This window comes from Lucilia cuprina, chromosome 5 (assembly GCF_022045245.1).
Source record: "Lucilia cuprina isolate Lc7/37 chromosome 5, ASM2204524v1, whole genome shotgun sequence".
Classification (NCBI taxonomy): domain Eukaryota; kingdom Metazoa; phylum Arthropoda; class Insecta; order Diptera; family Calliphoridae; genus Lucilia; species Lucilia cuprina.
The window spans coordinates 27630284-27650632 of NC_060953.1; the positions used below are offsets into that span (position 1 = coordinate 27630284).

At 32.5% G+C, this 20349-nt stretch overlaps 1 protein-coding gene across 2 annotated transcripts; it reads left to right on the forward strand.

Annotated features, from left to right (window-relative positions):
- The first annotated feature begins 7948 nt into the window (after positions 1–7948).
- Positions 7949–14794, forward strand: LOC124420314 (anaphase-promoting complex subunit 1-like). Of its 2 annotated transcripts, XR_006941109.1 has the most exons (5): positions 7949–7963; positions 12937–13167; positions 13231–13947; positions 14014–14316; positions 14375–14794. XR_006941109.1 is itself a non-coding variant. In XM_046952697.1 (2 exons), the coding sequence occupies exons 1-2, from the start codon at positions 14180–14182 to the stop codon at positions 14607–14609; spliced, it is 372 nt and encodes a 123-aa protein (XP_046808653.1). In that variant the 5' UTR covers positions 13964–14179; the 3' UTR covers positions 14610–14794. The 2 variants fall into 2 exon arrangements, 1 of the variants encoding a protein (XP_046808653.1); XM_046952697.1 differs by lacking the exons at positions 7949–7963; positions 12937–13167; positions 13231–13947 and having other exon boundaries at positions 13964–14316.
- Positions 14795–20349: the final 5555 nt, after the last annotated feature.

Here is a 20349-nt window from a genome sequence, read left to right on the forward strand (position 1 = left end):
CAAAAAATGTCAACAACACTGTATATAGAAAAAGATGTACACGTGTGTGTAGATGTATTTGGTTTTATTCAGCTGTGTATTTTTTGTATGTCTGGAATCCAAACATACAAAAAAATACACAGCAAAAAAATATGATTTGCATTTTTTGTTAAAATAAAATAATTTTCCCTTTTGTTTTCCAAATATATTTTTTAATGAATAGAAAAAAGTATTTAAAACGTTTTCAATTATATGAGAGTAGATTGTGAGTTATTGTACAATAATTTTTATGCGAATAATGTAAGTTTGAAATTTAACACTAACACAAATTTTTTCCAATCTACGTCTCGTCAATGTTTACCAGCAATGAATACGAAAGTGTTGTTGTTTTACTCTTGCTTGTATACTGTTAAGAACAACAACAGCGTATTGCTCGTTCCCACGACAATTGGATCTTCGCTCCGGAACGACCCGAGTCACACTCGGCCAAAGATTATCAACCTAGCGACAGCTGTATCAACCGAAAGTTTTTTCCACAGGTGAGCAAAACATCGGCAATTTTGCTCAAACTCCTCTTAATTATAGCCGGCTTTGAACAAAATCCAGGTCCTGATATCTGGTTTTGTTCAATATGTCGTGAACGCATAAAGCGTAACACCACCTCAGTCCAATGCACCGTTTGTAATAACTGGTGTCACCTGAAAAGGTGATCAGGACTCACCAGCCACCGCGACTGGTCCCCTAGCTTCATTGGAACATGTTGTAGTTCACAGCCCCAAAACCCCCGCACTAATCCCCCTACAATTACGATCCCGCAATCCCGTGTCCAAACTCAACCCCCGGACTGAATATCGTCCAAACAACATCCCCCGGACCAAATATTGTCCATAATAGAACCCCCGGACACACCAGATCACAACAATTATGTTGGAGATGTTCTGTCTATCAGGATGTAATTGGTAGGAACATAACATCAGTTCAGTGCAATGGCTGTAAAGACTGGTGCCATTGCACTGAACTGATGTTATGTCATGGCTTTTTAGCTCCATGTTGCGTAAATAATCCCCCGGCGACAGTTGCCACCCCAGTCACACCTGTGCAAAACACCCCGCGCAGGACTGTGCACTCAACTGAATCTTCCCCAACTACAACAACAACCAATAACACCATCACAAATGCCTAGTATATTAAATATACCACAACATCGGCACCCCCAGGCGGCAGATGCAATTCGGGGATTCCCAACAATCTTTTAAGATCATGCAGTTAAACTGCAATGGTCTTAGGAATAAGGTCGTGGAAATCACCAACTTCATGCATATGAATAACATCTTCATTGCCGCCATTCAAGAAACGAAGCTAACCAGGGATTGTAGACTCTCAGCTTCCAGAGACTACAACATCATAAGGAGAGACGGAGAACGTGATCATGGCGGTGGTCTAGCTTTCATCATAAAGCGAAACATCAACTATACGTTGACATCACCCCCCCTCTCCTGACCCCTTCCTGGAAACAATGAGCATCTGAATAAATACTGGAGATATTGAGTTAGAAATCATCAATGTATATATACCGCCCGTTAACAGCATTGGGGCAAGTTATCATCCCAGCATTTCCCATCTTCTGCAAGGAGATAACAGAATAATACTTGGTGATTTTAATGCTCATCACGAGAGTTGGTACTACCAAAACGATCCACGCGGTAATTCTATTTCTGACCAGATAGACGAATCGAACTTCGCTGCAATAAATGAAGACTTCTCTACGAGAATAACTCCTCGCTGTTCAAGATCCCCAGACATTTCTATAGTCTGTATGTCGCTTCTTGCCCAGACCACCTGGCAAGCCCAAATAGCTCTAAACTCCGATCATATACCAATCCTGATCACGCTAGACAAGCCTAGCGGTAAACTACAACAAAGCCGACTGGCACGGCTTTACGAACTACATAGACGACTCATTACGTCACTTGCCGCCCCCACATGTGTCAGAAGGGGTGAAGCAATATTTAGGAAAACTGTCCTTTAGGCGGCAAGGCGCTTTATCCCCGCAGGAATAATTCCGAATAGTAGGCCAAACTTTCCATCTCAGGCAGCACGATTGGCAGAACAACGCGATCACCTTCGTGCATGCAATTCAGCCGACGAGCATATTGAGCTGTTGACGGCACAAATTGACTCAATCGTCGACGAAGATCGCCGCAACAAATGGTTAGACCATCTAAAATAGGAACCAAAACCTCGCTGCTATTGCGTTTAACAATTTGCAGCATACAGATGCCAAAAAAATGCGCAACACAATTTTGGCAGAGCCGGGCCAAAAGAGTTATAGTTCGGAGAACTAAGAATCTCACCCGAGACTCTCAGACATACTCCTTCACCCCCGTGAAGTCGAGAACATAATCTCCAAATCAAAACCATCTAAAGTTCTCGGTCCGGATGGCATCTCTAAGTTAATGCTAAAAAAACTCGGTGTAGTAGGTCTGGAATATCTAACCCACCTTCTGGAACTATCTCTTCACCAATTGGTGATTCCTGATATCTGGAAGGTCGCCCGGGTAATCCCTATTCTAAAACCAGACAAGCCCGCTACTCAAGGAGAATCCTACCGCCCTATCTCCTTGTTGTCACCTGTAACAAAGATTTTGGAATCACTACTACTACCAACCCTGAAAGAGCATTTCCCGCTCGCCAATCACCAGCATGGATTCAGGGAAGCGCATAGCACCACAACAGCTCTAACTCAGATAACCTCACAGATCGCCAATGGCCTCAATCAGCAACGGCCGTGTCAGCGTACCATCGTCGCCGCCCTGGATTTATCCAAGGCCTTTGATAAGGTCGATCACTCGATGCTGATACATGACATCACTAACTCAACACTCCCCAATGATGTCAAACGCTGGATAGCTAACTATCTCTGTAGAAGACATGCGTTTGTTGAGTTTAGAGGTCAAAAGTCAAAATACCGCAAGATAAAAATGGGCGTGCCTCAAGGAGGAGTATTGTCAGCTTTACTCTTCAATATTTATCTTGCCGGGCTTCCTGAACCCCCCACTGATGTCTCGTTGGTGTCGTATGCAGATGATTGCACCGTCATTTCATCAGGTGTCAATATCGACGACATAAGCGCCAAAATCACCCAATACTTGGCCACCATTACAGACTTTTTTAGGAACGCAAACTTAGGTTATCTGCTTCTAAATCCTCGGTATCTCTTTTCACCTCTTGGACCAAAGAAGTAAGGACGGCGCTAAACATCTCCGTCGAAGGACTAGAAGGTACTATACCCACGGTTCAAAACCCGAAAATATTAGGGGTAGTCTTTGACAGCCTCCTTCACTTCGCAGGGCACGCAAACTACATCAACCAAAAGGTTCGAAACAGAAGTTGGCACCTCTTGTAGCGACGTATAAAGCTATAGGTCGCTCTCTTCTCAATTATTCTGCCCCAGTATGGACCTCTTTCCTCAGTGATACCCAATGGCGAGGTATACAAACGGCTCAGAATAATACCATCAGACTGTCAATTGCAAGCCACCGAGGCCTTTAATGACTACTGATGCAACAGAGTCCTAAATGAACACCCCCCTGCGATATCGGATTGTGAGAGACAATTACAATTACAGACACTCTAGAACCATCTTGGCACAATTAAGAGCCGGTTGGTGCAGTTTCCTAAACTGCTACCGTGAACGTATCATTCCAGGCACTTTAAATCGTTGCCCAGAGTGCCATCAAAGTCCTCATGACACGGTGCATTTATTCAATTGTCCTGCTAGGTCCACAAATTTGCGCTCCATAGACCTATGGTTAAGACCGACTGATGTGGCGCAGTTTCTCCAGCTCCCCCTTCCACCCACAGACACAAACTCAAATAATTAAGTATCTCTTATTCTAATTTCAGGAAAGAACTATCGGCCACAGTCAAACTGTTAAAACAACAACAACGTATTGCTAGTGTTAAGCGCATATAAGTGTATAGAAAACACACTGTCTATAGCTAAGCGCATTTACAAAAACAAAAGAGTACCAAGCGCATATGGCGTGGGCACCCTTGGTTTGGATGCTGTTGGCGTCATTCCGTTGTTATTTTTGTTTTTGTTTTTCTATGTTTTTCGTTATGTATGTTTAGATGTATGTTGGTTTAGATGCCTTGTGTATTTTGTGTTTTATTTCGTATAGCGTTGTTGTTGTTCTTTTTGTTTAGCTTTTGATGTAATAATAATGTAGTCGGGAAAAAATTTAAAATTTATAAAAGATGTTTAAAAAACACTATGGTGAAGGGTATATAAGATTCGGCACAGTCGAATATAGCACTCTTACTTGTTTTATTTAAATTTGTTATTCATATTTTATACGTAATTTAGTTTAATCTTTCTTGGGTACATAGAAGATCTTTCTTGACATTAAAAAAATAAATAGAAGTGTTACTGAGAGTAAGAAATATTACTCTCACACATGTACAAGTTCTGTGTGAATTTAATACACTTGTATGAGTCTTATTATTTTTGTTTACATAATATAACAAAAATATGAAAGTACAAAATTTATCCGAATATATCATTCCCTACCACATTGCGAGTAAGTTGCAATAAGTTATATAGTAGTTTTTAATCTAGAAATTATATTAAAGAAATTCGTATTTGCTTAATTGATAAATGTACTGCTCAATATAACAATTTACAGTAACATTTTCGTATATATAAAATTTTTTAGTCGAATTTTGTAAAGATCCTATTCTTGTATAGCATGTACCGCTTCTAAAGTCTTATTTTATTGACGGATAACATCATTGCATTGACGCAAGTGTTACTAACTTCAATATATAATCAAAATGCCGTTTCCAAAAGTGTGGTGTAGGGTGTATTTAAACTGCATTTGGGATGCATTGAAATTAACAATAATCTTTTATACTATCCGTTATTTCAAGCATTTACACAATTCCTATGGCCTAATAGTCCCTGCTTCAGCAATAAACATTGTTAAAAGTTGTGTTTTTGCCACAAAAATATTGAAAACATTTTTAGAAAAAACGAAATTTTCAATTGTATTTATTTCTTTAATATTATTTTCAAGTATCAATATTGGTCCAATCCAGCAAACACAACGAGTTTATTTCAAATTTAAAATAATTTTTAATTAAAATCGTTTTTGAATTATTCAACTGAAATTTAATAGAAATAACTAATTAAAATCATCATTACATAAAATATCAAAATTTAATATAAAATAAAAATATAAAAAAAAATTCTTAAACGATAGAGTTTGTGTTTGTGGGGTTATATATTTTTCAACTAAAACACTCTCACGACTTAGGTTTTTGACAGCAGACTTAGGTTCTGTCACTCTCAGTTTCATTTCTATGTATATCTATTCTATGTTTCTTGATTTCAAAGCGGACCACTTCTGTCTCTTAATGTAGTAGGAGATGGTTTTTGTTCTCAAGGCAAGAGACTAATGCGACGAGGAAATAAAATATTTGGAGATATATTTTGTGTTGCGGTAGTAACATTTATAGTAATTTTTGAAGTTGGAGGATTGTTGCTGAGAGTATTGTGTATATGGACTTTAGATCACCCACTACCTTCATGGGTGTAGTAGATATTTGTAAATCTTTATTTTCGAAATTATTCAAGCGAACCATTTGTAATTTACATGAACGTGGCAAAAGATAGCAAAGAAACGTTTGACCGACTAAATCGGTGTGTATAAAGGCCTTTGAGGATATTTTACAGAAATCACGATTGCTATCAAAGAAAAACATTAATATCTAAAAGATTTTATTTTTAACTTTTAATTACATACTTGCCATAGGTATTTTCGGTCCAAACATGTTCCAAACACAACTCATGGACAATGGGTTTTGAGGGTTGAGATTAGCCACATTTGCGTATATCCTGTACAGATATAATGTTGACCTATGATTGATTGTAAAACCATAAATTATTTCATGTAGAAGGGCAAGGTGTTCTACATAAACCTATGAATTAAAGTAAAGAATATGTATTTAGTTAAGAAATGTTTTTAATTAAAGGTAATAACTTACTTGCAGTTATTAAAGCTTGATTTTAAGCATATTTTTGCTTACTTTCCTTTGTTTCCATTTTTGTTTTTTTGAGCCTTTGATTCAAATGGCGGATTCTGAAGTATATGCGACATTTAAAGAAAAAAACATTTAACAACGTCTGGAAGGTCAATGTTGTTACTTCGTTCCACTAAACGTTGATGGATGTTATCGCAGTGCGATATTTCCAAGCCATTTAAAGTGTAAAACACCGCTTCCAGTTTCTTCAATTGTTAGAGAAACTCTGAAGATGGCTTAATCAACATACCCTTTGATACTAGATCAACCAAAGTATACGAATTTTCTTTAGATTCATATTCTCTAAGTTTAAGCTTTCGAATAGTGTAGCCAGCAATGTATTCCAAAGCATCAACTTGGAGAGTACCCATATCATCAAAATTCGATCCATATAGGTCGTCAAGTACATTTGTTAGGGGTTTTTCTGAAATTTCTTTCAATTCAAGCGGCTCATTGGAAATTTTGTTTCACTTTCAATGAAAGAAACATTGGTATCTGAAGTGCTGAGCCATTCGGTGTTGTCGTAGCCAACGTTACCAGTACCACTAAGGTGTTCGGTGTTTCTAGCTATAATTGTTATAACAGAAAAAAATACAATTTAATGTAATATAACAATGAAATAAAATCAGTTTGAAACATACCTAAGATGTACTTTCTCATTCGATATTTGAAATCCTTTGGCGGCGGATTATCGTTTAAGCCCCCTTTGCTACGAAGGGCACCAAATAAGTGTTCCAAAACGTCTTGATTGAGTCTGCTGGTGCATATGTATTGCATATTGAATCTTTCGGCAACATATTCATGAAGCATTATCAATGCTTTCTTGGAGATGACGACGCTCCTTCGGAATGGTTCAAGCACTTTTTTATTTGGTATTATTGGAGAAGCCACGATTTTGGTAATTTCGTCCAATTTTTTTTATTTGTGTTGCCAAATCATGTCCAAATGGTTCCTGCCCGGATAAACGAAAGTACTGACCGTTGAATTAAGAATGTCGAACAAATCGTTTACAAGCTGTATAAAAGTGGCTTGGTAGACATCTATACCAAGGGAGAAGGATCGGCAGATTGCGTTAGCAGTTGAGCCGCCAGTTTTACCTTTTGCTTATCTAATTAATGTTTATTAACAATATGGATACGAATTAATAATACATATTCGTATTTATATTTACCTGCGCCTTTAACAGTCAGATGGTCATCATTCAGCTTAAATATTATAGAAACATCGGAGGCAGATGTGTGATTAATAACATCGGCTATTGTCCGCGGCGTCAAAAGCTGTTCATTAACCACTAATCCACTATCTATCAAGTGATTCCTTATTAGCTTTAGCAAGTGGGGGGCATCGGAAAAACGAAAACTTTATCAGAAGCATTTATGGGATTATGAAACCATGGCCTGTCTGAAGAAACAATAGGTTAATTTTACATATAAAATTGGAATTAAAATTATTTAAATTTAAGTTTAATTACGAATCATTATTTTGGGAAAATCGAATTCGAAACTTATATTTATGAAACTTAAAATTTAAATGAAACAAAATTATAATAAAAATATGAAATGTTGAAGCAAACAAACTTATGTCTATAACGAAACACTTTCAGACTACAATACTGAGTATTAATACATTTCATAATAAAAATATTATAGAATTTGGTCGGTATATCAAGAAATCTGTAAGAGAAATACATAAATATTTCAGACATACTCTTTATCAATTCTTACCTTTATAAATTCAACTGTGTTCTTAAATTTTTCGTTTATGTTTAATTTATTTTACTTGCCTGTTTATTTTTTTCAGATGAAAATTGTTTCTAACGTTTCTTTTTTTAATTACAACTTTGATACATATGAAAAATTAGAAATTTTTGAAATTTTTCAAAAACTTTAAAATACGGTCGGTATGTCATAAAAATCAGAAGTATTTTTTGTCATAATCAATCCAATTGTATTTAGACTACGAAATTGTATTATACTACATGATTTTTTGACAAGTATGGCACAAAATTCGTGAGCCTGGTAAAACTGAAAATCGACGATATAATGTTAATATGATTTGCCTGCACAAAAAAGTTTATACAGAATTTCATAATATTTTATTTCATTGTATATTCATTGTGTTTTTAAAAACTTACCTATGGAAACTCCCAACTCTTTTCACAACATACGGTTCGTGGGACCCAAGTCACATACCACTGCTACGACCGGAAAATCGGTCTTTTTCAGCTCTACTATCAACTCAAGAGTTCTTTAGTCATTTGCCGGTCGCAATCGAAAAAAATTGGTTGCTTCCACGATTTCCGGAGCCCTCGAGCCATTACCACTTGTACATAATTTGCTGGCTTATGCACCTTGTCCATATCAGCTTCGTATTCAAAGGTTTCCGTTACTTTCATTTCATCAAAGGCCAGCACGCAGACTCTGTCCTCTTCTTCCAAATCGGATATATGACGCATGAAGTCTATAGCTGGTCGTAATAAGCCTTTCGTTATATTTATTTTATGACACCAGCACTGATCGCATTGAGTCCTTTATTTTTGTGTCCAGAGTCATAACTTACTCTGTCAGATTGAAATAGATCTTCGGTCGCAGAGCTAAAAATGATTTTAATTTAAGTCCAAATGATTCCATATGTTTAAAAGTAGAAAAATATTTTTAATAGTTGGCCTAATTTTACAGAAAACTCTAAATATACCGACCAATAAGAACAAAAATGTAGAAAAAACTTTTTAATAGATTTCAGTGTTGCCCTAGTTTTACAGAACACTTAAAATATACCGGCTTAAAGTCACACCAATTGGAAATCCCGTAGAAGGTTTCCAATTGGTGTGATTTTGAATTACTTACGATTCCAACTATTGCATGTCAAGGTTCTGTACTAAGTGCTGTATGTAAAATTTATAAATTACCAATTGGAGAACAAAAAAAGTAGAAAAAACTTTTCAATAGATTTCACTGTTGGCCTAATTTTACAAGTGTTGAAATACATTTGCATTACACTTTAATTCAATAGCATTCTCCAGTAAAAAGGAAACTTGAATTCAAGTCGAACATTACAATGCTATTATAGTTTAATTCAAGGGTTGCAGTACAATGCAATTCAAGTTGAAAATATAATTATATTTAAGCTCCTATTGATATTACTTATATATTTAAAATGTTATTTTAAATAATTAAGAAAGGTCAATGTTACAAAATTAAAAACACGGCGTCATGAAATAACTCCCCGGCTATTTAGGAAATCTTTACTAAGCGAAGCCGGTGTTTGTCATATTATAGAGAGGTAAGTCCTTGCGTCCGGCCGTAGGCCGGCTATTTAGGAAATATTTATTAAGCGGGGCCGTTTTTGGACATAACATAGTGTAGAAAGTCCTTGCGCGCGACCGCAGGCCGGCTATTAAGGGAATTTTTATTAAGCGATTAAACGGAAATGTATTAAACATTGAAGTCCTACTCGAAAGTATGAGCGACCTACTTTTTTTAGAAATGTCACTAAAACCGACATGTTCCATAATTCGTTATTTTTAAATGGGAACTAATTTCATTTTAAAATTAAGGATTTGTTTCATATGAAATAAATCCCCAAAAATGAGGTGTTATTTCATTTTAATTTAGGAAGTTATTTCATATCCTTGGGAATTTTTTTCATTTTTAAATTGGGGAATTATTTCATAATGAAACAAGTCCCCAAATTTGAGGACTTATTTCATTTTTGTTTTGGGGAGTTATTTCGTGGGGAGTTATTTCATGACGCCAAAAACACATATGAAAGTAAAACTTCAAACTAAACTAAAAATGTAAAAACTGCTATCAATTACAATTCAAATAATTATAAAAACACATTTTTCACCATAACTTCTTCTTCGGACATACAATTAATCCATCCATGGACTTGAAACTCCCATAAAAACAGCAATATGCATATGTACAATTGTCTATGTCTTGAATGAAATGTCAATATTATTAATTTTGCTTTACATTGAGTGTCTCCTTTTATTGCAATTTATTTTTTTCCACTAAAACAAATTTGACATAAAAGTCTTTGGTTGAAACCAAAGTAAATTTATAAAGTAGATTCAGTAGAACAGCTGACTGTTTTTTTTAAAACTCACTTATGGACGGAAATGTCAAAATTGTTTACATTGCAATTTTTGACAGCTTCAACCAAAGACTTTCATGTCAAATTCGTTGCCATATTTGTTTTAGTGGAAAAAAATTAAATAAAAAATAAAAATAAAAGTGAAAAAATTTGAATTTTGTGTGGTTTATGTATTAAAAAATTATGAAATTTGCAGGAAAATTTCCAAAAAAGGAAATGGGAGCTTTTTTATTGACCCCACAGATGAGAGGAGACGACGAAAGTGGATGGAGGCTTGCAAGATGCAAAAAAAAATAAAAATTATTCAACAATATATTCAAAATAGTAATAATTTACTACATAATTTTTTAATAACACATGAAATTTTATTGGCCTGACTCATACAATCTCCCTACATTCAATTGCAATAAAAGGAGACACTCAATGTCAAGTCCATGGATGGTTTAATTGTATGTGCGAAGAAGAAGTTACGGTGAAAAATGTGTTTTTATAATTATTTGAATTGTAAATGATAGCAGTTTTTACAATTTTAGTTTTGTTTGAAGTTTTAGTTTCATATGTGTTTTTAATTTTGTAACATTGACTTTTCTTAATTATTTAAAATAACATTTTTAGCGTTACATATTTTCTACAGAACATTAATATATAAAGATAGTCTTAAATCTGTAGTTAAATAAATAAATAATATCAATAGGAGCTTGAATATAATTATATTTTCAACTTGAATTGCATTGTACTACAACCCTTGAATATAAACTATAACAGCATTGTAATGTTCGACTTGAATTCAAGTTTCCTTTTTACTGGAGAATGCTATTGAATTAAAGTGTAATGCAAATGTATTTTAACACTTATAAAATTAGGCCAACAGTGAAATCTATTGAAAAGTTTTTTTTACTTTTTTATACCCTTCACCTTCGTGAGAAGGGTATATATAAGTTTGTCATTGCGTTTGTAATTTCTATAATATAATTTTCCGATAGCGGAGTCGATTAAGCCATGTCCGTCCGTCTGTCTTTCTGTTGAAATCAGTTTTTAGGGGACTCCAGATATCGGCGAGATCCGAATCTTCAATAATTCTATTAGACATGCTTTCGAGAAGATCGCTATTTAAAATCAGCAAAATCGGTCGGTAAATAACGGAGATATGAGCAAAAACCCGAGACAACCTCTGAAAATTTCATCAAAAAATTGTTATAAAAGCAACATCAACACTGTATATAGAAAAAGATATACACGTGTGTGTAGATGTATTTGGTTTTAGTCAGCTGTGTATTTGCTACTAAAATACACAGCAAAAAAATATGATTTGCATTTTTTTGTTAAAATAAAATAATTTTCCCTTTTGTTTTGCAACTATATTTTTTAATGAATAGAAAAAAGTATTTAAAACGTTTTCTTCAATTATATGAGAGTAGATTGTGAGTTATTGTACAATAATTTTTATGCGAATAATGTAAGTTTGAAATTTAAAACTAACACAAATTTTTTCCAAGTGCTTTTTAAAACAATTTTTTTACGATAAACAAAAACAAAATCTACGTCTCGTCAATGTTTACCAGCAATGAATACGAAAGTGTTGTTGTTTTACTCTTGCTTGTATACTATTAAGAACAACGACAACGTATTGCTAGCGTTAAGCGCATATAAGTGTATAGAAAACACACTGTCTATAGCTAAGCGCATTTACAAAAACAAAAGAGTACCAAGCGCATAGGGCTTGGGCACCCTTGGTTTGGATGCTGTTGGCGTCATTGCGTTGTTATTTTTGTTTTTCTGTGTTTTTCGTTATGTATGTTAAGATGTCTGTTGGTTTAGATGCCTTGTGTATTTTGTGTTTTATTTCGTTTAGCGTTGTTGTTGTTCTTTTTGTTTAGCTTTTGTAGTCGGGAAAAAATTTAAAATTTATAAAAGAAATACACTATGGTGAAGGGTATATAAGATTCGGCACAGCCATATATCCGATTTGGAAGAAGAGGACAGAGTCTGCGTGCTGGCCTTTGATGAAATGAAGGTAGTGGAAACCTTTGAATACGAAGCTGATATGGACAACGTGCGTAAGCCAGCAAATTATGTACAAGTGGTAATGGAAATCGTGGAAGCAACCAATTTTTTTTTCGATTACGACTGGCAAATGACTAAAGAACTCTTGTTTGAGTTGATAGTAGAGCTCAAAAAGGCCGATGTTCCGATCGTGGCAGTGGTATGTGACTTGGGTCCCACGATCCGTAAGTTGTGGAAAGAGTTGGGCGTTTCCATAAAAAATAAAACATTATGAAATTTTGTATAAACTTTTTTGTGCAGACGAATCATATTGACATTATATGTAATGTCGATTTTCAGTTTTACCAGGCTCACGGATTTTGTGCCATAATCTCTAAATTTGATAATTAAAATATTCGTTTTCATACCAGTTTAAGATTAGATTTTAATATTTGCTTTTAAGTTAAAATACTTAGATTTACTTACCAATTAAGTGCTTCGTTATAGATATAAGTTTGTTCGCTTCAACATTTCATATTTTCATTATAATTTTGTTTCATTTAAATTTTAAGTTCCATAAATATAAGTTTCGAATTCGATTTTCCCAAAATTAAGCATTAATAGTGCTTTGAGCTTCATAGATATAAGTTTCACACCAAATTTAAGTTCCTTTAAAATTGTTTTTTTTGGGTATTTAGTTTTGCTATCAAGCTTTAAAATAATGATTCGTAATTAAATTTAAATAATTTCAATGCCAATTTCATATGTGAAATTAACCTATTGTTTCTTTAGACAGGCCATGGTTTCCTAATCCCACAAATGCGGCTGATAAAGTTTTCGCTTTTGCCGATGCCCCCTACTTGCTAAAGCTAATAAGGAATCACTTGATAGATAGTGGATTAATGGTTAATGAACAGCTTTTGACGACGCGGACAATAGCCGATGTTATTAATAACACATCTGCCTCCGATGTTTCTATAACATTTAAGCTGAATAATGACCATCTGACTGTTAAAGGCGCAGGTAAATATAAATACGAACATTTATTATTAATTCGTATCCATATTGTTAATTAACATTAATTAGAAAGGCAAAAGGTAAAACTGGCGGCTCAGTTATTTTCGAACACAACTGCTAACGCAATCTGCCGATGCTTCTCCCTTGGTCTAGATGTCTACCGAGCCACTGAGACAGCGGATTTTATACAGCTTGTGAACGATTGGTTCGACATTCTTAATTCAACGTTAAGTACTTTCGTCTTAAATATGTTTCAAACTGATTTTATTTCATTGTTATACTACATAAAATTGTATTTTTTTCTGTTATATCTGTTGAATTGGAAGAAATTTCAGAAAACCCCTAACAAATGTACTTGACGACCTAGATGGATCGAATTTTGATGATATGGGTACTCTCCAAGTTGATGCTTTGGAATACATTGCTGGCTACACTATTCGAAAGCTTAAACTTAGAGAATATGAATCTAAAGAAAATTCGTATACTTGGGTTGATCTAGTATTAAAGGGTATGTTGATTAAGCCATCTTTAGAGTTTCTCGAACAATTGAAGAAACTGGAAGCGGTGTTTTACACTTTAAATGGCTTGGAAATATCGCACTGCGATAACATCCATCAACGTTTAGTGGAACGAACATTGATCTTTCAGACGTTGTTAAATGTTTTTTTTTTTAAATGTCGCATATACTTCAGAATCCGCCATTTGAATCAAAGGCTCAAAAAACAAAAATGGAAACAAAGGAAAGTAAGCAAAAATATGCTTAAAATCAAGCTTTAATAACTGCAAGTAAGTTATTACCTTTAATTAAAAACATTTCTTAACTTAATACATATTCTTTACTTTAATTCATAGGTTTATGCAGAACACCTTGCCCTTCTACACTTTACAAATTGCTCTACGTTATCTACCGCACACCCGGCACTGGTAAATTATAATTCATATTGCCAATATATTGAATTCCAGAGAGCCTAAGATTGTCAATTATATAAATGAGGGAATTGTATAAATGAAATAATTTATGGTTTTACAATCAATCATAGGTCAACATTATATATCTGTACAGGATATACGCAAATGTGGCCAATCTCAACCCTCAAAACCCATTGTCCATGAGTTGTGTTTGGAACATGTTTGGACCGAAAATACCTATGGCAAGTATGTAACTAAAAGTTAAAAATAAAATCTTTTAGATATTAATGTTTTTCTTTGATAGCAATCGTGATTTCTGTAAAATATCCTCAAAGGACTTTATACACACTGATTTAGTCGGTCAAACGTTTCTTTGCTATCTTTTGCCACGTCCATGTAAATTACAAATGGTTCGCTTGAATAATTTCGAAAATAAAGATTTACAAATATCTACTACATCCATGACGGTAGTGGGTGATCTAAAGTCCATATACACAATACTCTCAGCAACAATCCTCCAACTTCAAAAATTACTATAAATGTTACTGCCGCAACACAAAATATATCTCCAAATACTTCATTTTCTCGTCGCATTAGTCTCTTGCCTTCAGAACAAAAACCATCTCCTACTACATTAAGAGACACAAGTGGTCCGCTTTGAAATCAAGAAAGATCTTCTATGGACCCAAGAAAGATTAAACTAAATTACGTATAAAATATAAATTTGCAAATTTAAATAAAAAAACGCCACACATTACTATTTACAAACATAAAGAGTATGCAATTAGGCTCACTTAAAACCAAGAACTAGAGCCAAGCCACCACTATCACCATCAAACAAAATAAACAAACAAAAATTTTTTGTGTTGTTATCAAAGAAAATTTTTGTTAACAAAAATCATATGATTTTGACAGCAAAGACCTTAAACCAAAAACAAAATCGTTTGTTGTTTTTGCTGTAGAACTGTCGCTACTTTATTAATTTACTTTGGTTGAAGCTGTCAAAAGTTGCAACGTAAACAATTTTGACATTTCGGTCCATAAGTGAGTTTAAAAAAAATAGTTCTACTGAGTCTACTTTGTAAATTTACTTTGCTTGTAATCAAAAATAACTCACCACGCAAAAAAATGTTTATTTTGATAAAACAGCTGTAAAGGTTTGTATTATTTTTCGTTGGGTTGTTTTCTTTATGTGCGTTCAAAGTAGAGTTATATAGTTTAAACGAAAAGTCGACTTTTCGACTTTTTCATTTAGTTAAAAGTCGACTTTTCGACATTTTGCATTTTATGAAAAGTCGATTTTTTGGATTTTTGAATTTTTTCATTTAATTTAAAGTCGACTTTCAGACTTTTCGACTATAAGTATTTAATAAATAGTCGACCAAACCAAATTTTTCTGCATATACAGAAACAAGGCTAAAACTACCATTAGAAAGATGAGAAAAAAATCATGTATTGAATTCTTTTCTGGGCGCAACCCCACGGCAATGGAAAATAGGAAGGATAATTCCAATTCCTAAAGTAAATAATCCATGTAATTTGTCTGACTATCAACCCATTAGTGTGCTGAGTTTTACAGAGTCTCTCATAAGTATTCGAATTTAGGTATAATATAAAAAGAAACTAAATTTAATAACATATTTTGTTTTGTAAATTAATTTGTTAAATTCTCTAGACAGTCCTTAGCTTTGATATCACGCTTTTTGAAACTTTAAAAATTCACATTTACTTAAATTACTATAAAATTACCTCACAAAAGTATACGAATTTTTTCTGTATTTCATATTTGACTATATTGTACGAAACATAAAAATTAGAATCGAATGTTTTTTTTTTGCTAAAAATTGTTTTAAGGGGTAACCATCAACCAAATGGATATATTTTTGGACCATTTGGTCCACAATTTTGGAGTATCTGTACCATATTTTCATAAAATATCATAAATTACGATTTTTGACCATATTTGCCATTTTTTCTCTTTTTCCAGAGATAAAACCAAAATTTAATATTGGGATTTTATAGATTCCTTCAGGCATATAGTAATACATATAGGCGAAACTGAAGGGGTTTTCAAAGAAACATTTTTATTCTCTTCACACAGACGAGTTCTGAGAGAATAAAACAAACTTGTGAGAACTAAACGCACTCACTAAACATCAAATTTACATACCACTTATTAGTTTTTCTTATCACTTAAACTTCATGTTTATTATTTTTTTCAACACTTTTCATTTATTTAAAACCCCGAAAATAATTTATATTTTACAAATGAAAAAAAAATATTTTTTATTCTTTGACATTTTATTTTAATTAAAATTGAAAAATGAAAAGCTGTACATTTTAGTATTGAAAATTAAAAAAGTGTTTTACATACTTTTTTAATTCAACAAAAAAATATCAAAAAGACGTGTTTATAATACGTTTTGAGATAAAATATATTTTCAAAACAATAAATAACTAATATTTTCATTCACTGCCATATAAAATTTCATTAATAACACACAAAGAATAACGTCCAAAAAATACATTTTTTATTTAGTACCTTTTGAACAACTGTGTTTATTTTTGTGCTTCTACTAATACATTCTCACCAGTTAGGTCTTTGACAGGGGACTTAGGTCCTTGACAATTAGTTTCGCCTATATACTACTATATGCCTTCAGGTATTTAGAAATAATAATCTTTGTTATAAGGATTTGTTTTTAAACATTCCATGATATATTTTTGGTATCGTTCTTCTGTTTCTAATTGAATTATCTGGATCTTAAGTCCCTTTTCGTACCACTAGGATCGATATTTTTCGACAAAGTTGGCTTAATTGTAGATATTAGCATTAATATATTTTAAATTTTCAAGACATCGTAGCGGTGTACAACTCCAAAACATGCCTTAACAAAACGTCATCCTATACAGTAGATTTTAGTTTTTACTACTCATAACATTCACGATTATGTTGCCCATTAGAACAACACTGTATGTAAAAATTTTTGGGCCTATTTTGATCATAGTAGATAATATTTAAACAGATATGAATATTTTTGAGTTAGGCCATAATGATATGGTGACATTCAGCCTAGAGGCCATTGGTTATAAAAACAATGATTCCACTATATTGAATGGCGTTTCTTCGAGGCATGCTTTGGAGTTATAAACTTCCACAATATATTGAAAACTTAAAATGTATAACAGCTGATATCTAAAACAATATATAGAAGACAAGTTTCCTCGAAAATTTTTGACCCTAGTATTATAAAAATGGACTTGAGCTCCAGTAAGTTGAATTAGCGATAGAAGAATGATTCCAATAATATATCTTGGAACGTTTAAATACAGATTATTGTAATAAAAATAAATGATGATTTGACGAGCATTATTAATTGGTCTCAGCGCAATTTTTGAGGATGAATACCTTAAAAACAAAGGCTATGTTCTTTTCCCATTCCGTTTATAGAAAGTCTCGGCTTTTATTGGGAGAAATTTATATTAATTATGTTAAACATTGCAAATCATTGGATTTTTATTTGTATTCTAAACTAGATTTTGGGGTACACATAAAATATATTTTGTCGAGGGTGGTAGCAACATTCAGAAGATTATATGCTGTAGGTTTATATATTCCTTTTGAAATTGAAAAGAGAGTTGCTATATCTCTTTGTCTTCCCTTACTTCTATATGATATGGAGTTTCATACAGGCACATCACAACAAGAGTAATAAGATTTATTTTTGGCCTCAGACTTAATGTGTCGTCATTTTGTCGAATTATATTGCGGTGTGACTTTACTGATTTTATATCCTAGAGGATATAATGTTTTACAAAATGCTAATGATTTACAAAATGATAAGAAATGGTTGCACAGAATATCTAGTTGACAATTTTACCTTTGGTCACTCGTTTTTCGTAATTGCAATAGTTCAGTGATTAAACCAGCCACTTCTTAGATCACTAATAATATCTTTATTTTATGTTTGTTTCTTGTATCCTTGCGGGGGTTAGCTTATTTTAAGCTTTATTATATACTAGCATACTCAAAGGGAGCTTCGCTTCCCTAATCGAAATTAAATTAATAATTGAAATTATAAAAATATGTATGTAAAAACTGTAAACTGTAAAATACAAAAACAAAACACCATCAGATACGCAATGCACTCTCCTTTCTTTCATCAATAAGCTCTTTTATTACAATTTTTTGTTTTTTTCTTGCTTTGTTTATTTTTTATTTCAAGCATAAATACCCTTCAAACATTTAGAAGACAAAACTATTGCGCATCACCCCAGACGCCACGTCAGAAACACTTATGGACGATTGTCAGACGAGAACGCACATTTTACAAAAACAAAATACATTGAGTTCGAATTTTCGTCTTCTAGAAATACACTTTTAAGTTACTTCCGGATGATAGTTAGAAGAGTGCATCCATTTTGCTTAAACAAAAAAACATGACTGTTGAACTTTTTCATCTGGAAGTATACGTTTTAGTGACTTCTGTATGAGAGTTGGGTGAGAACACACATTTTACAATAACAAAATACATTGTTTCCTAATTTGTATCTTCTTGATTTGTATGTTTATGACACTTCTGGAAGACAGAGTGTTCACATTAATGTTGTATTTTATTCATCTGGAAGTGTGGATTTTAGTCATTTCTGGACGATTGTCAGACGAGAGCACACATTTTACAAAAACAAAATACATTGATTTCCAGTTTTCGCCGTCTGAAAGTATAGTTTTAGGTTACTTCCGGATGAAAATAAGAAGAGAAGAAAAAAATATAAATAATACATTTTTTAGCGTGAACGCGAAAAAAATAAAAATAAATAATGCAGAAATTTTGCTAAGTTTAGTGATGTTTTGCGTTTTGTCCAGTCATGTTTAGTTTTAATTATTCATTGTTAAACTTAAATGAGTTATTGAATTTAAAGTTCATAGAAAAATAGTGTAAATAATATAATGTGAATCTTAAGTAATAAAAAACAATATGACAGTGTTGTGTTAAAAGTCAACAGTTAATAAACATTTAATCAGTTTTTGTTAATTGGCGAAGTTTATTAAATATACCAAAAAGTAATTATCTTCAAGGATTATATAAATTAAATTAAAAATTAAGTTGTCATATTTTACATTAAAATACTATATTAGGAATAAGTTAACAACTCTAAACGGCTTCCATTTCCATTATTTTTAAACGAAGTCTAATATCTTAATTGGTTTGGAGTTATAAGCATTTAAAGACTTTTTCAAGTTGTACATTTCGTCTTTCATTTGATTAACATTGCATTTTTAACCTATTTAGATTTATTTGAGTTAAATCTTATCTTTCAATATTTTTTAAACTATTAGCGCGCTTAGGTGCTGTTTCTAGATTTCGTATGATCACTTTGAGCTAAAATTTTATTTGTATTTCATTATCGTAACAAAAACGAAATACATTAAAATTTTTACTTAAAGTATTCAAACGCTATCTGGAATCATTATATTGAAATTAATACTACTGTTTTATACATAAATTATTTTTTGACTTGGGTCACTCGACACGAAATTGCCCATATAAGATATTTAATATTGAAATCAGATATTTTTAAACCCACCTTTTTTAAATAAATACAATTTTATTAATTTTCATATAGCTTTGGATTTAATTATTCTAATTATAGGTACTTTTTTAGTTATTTACACCAGGTCTTTCTATGACCTATCATATGATACTAATATTCTTAATATTGAGCATGCCGTTCCCAAGATATTAAACCTAAGTAGATAGTTTTTGAACGTGTATAACTCCTTAATTAGAAGAGAGCAAAATAGTATTGCAGTATTAGTGTTAGTGACTGTAAATAATTTTAAAAATAATCCATGCCTCGTAATTTCCAATTTTTATAGATGGTTTAATTCCAAGTTATTAAAAAAATGTTCATGAAAGGTAATGTTTTTATTGATTAAAAACAATAAATTAATTAATTAATTTTTAATTATTTTATTTTTTTAGAAAGTAGTAGCTAATATTGTACCCCTATTAAAATACTTCTAACCGAATTAAAATATAAAAAAGGGATCTGGTAAGTTATATATGTCTTATTTCATCACGCGGTTCCATTAAAAATGTCGATTATTTGCAGAAAATGTAAAAAATGGATCTGACAGTTTAAATTTTGGTGGTAAATGTATTGGACATAAGAGAATCCTATTTTATTGCTTCCTAAAGTATAAGAGTAATTTCAATAAATACAAAAGTATGTATATTCAATATTAATTATAACATTATTTTTATTTATTTTGTT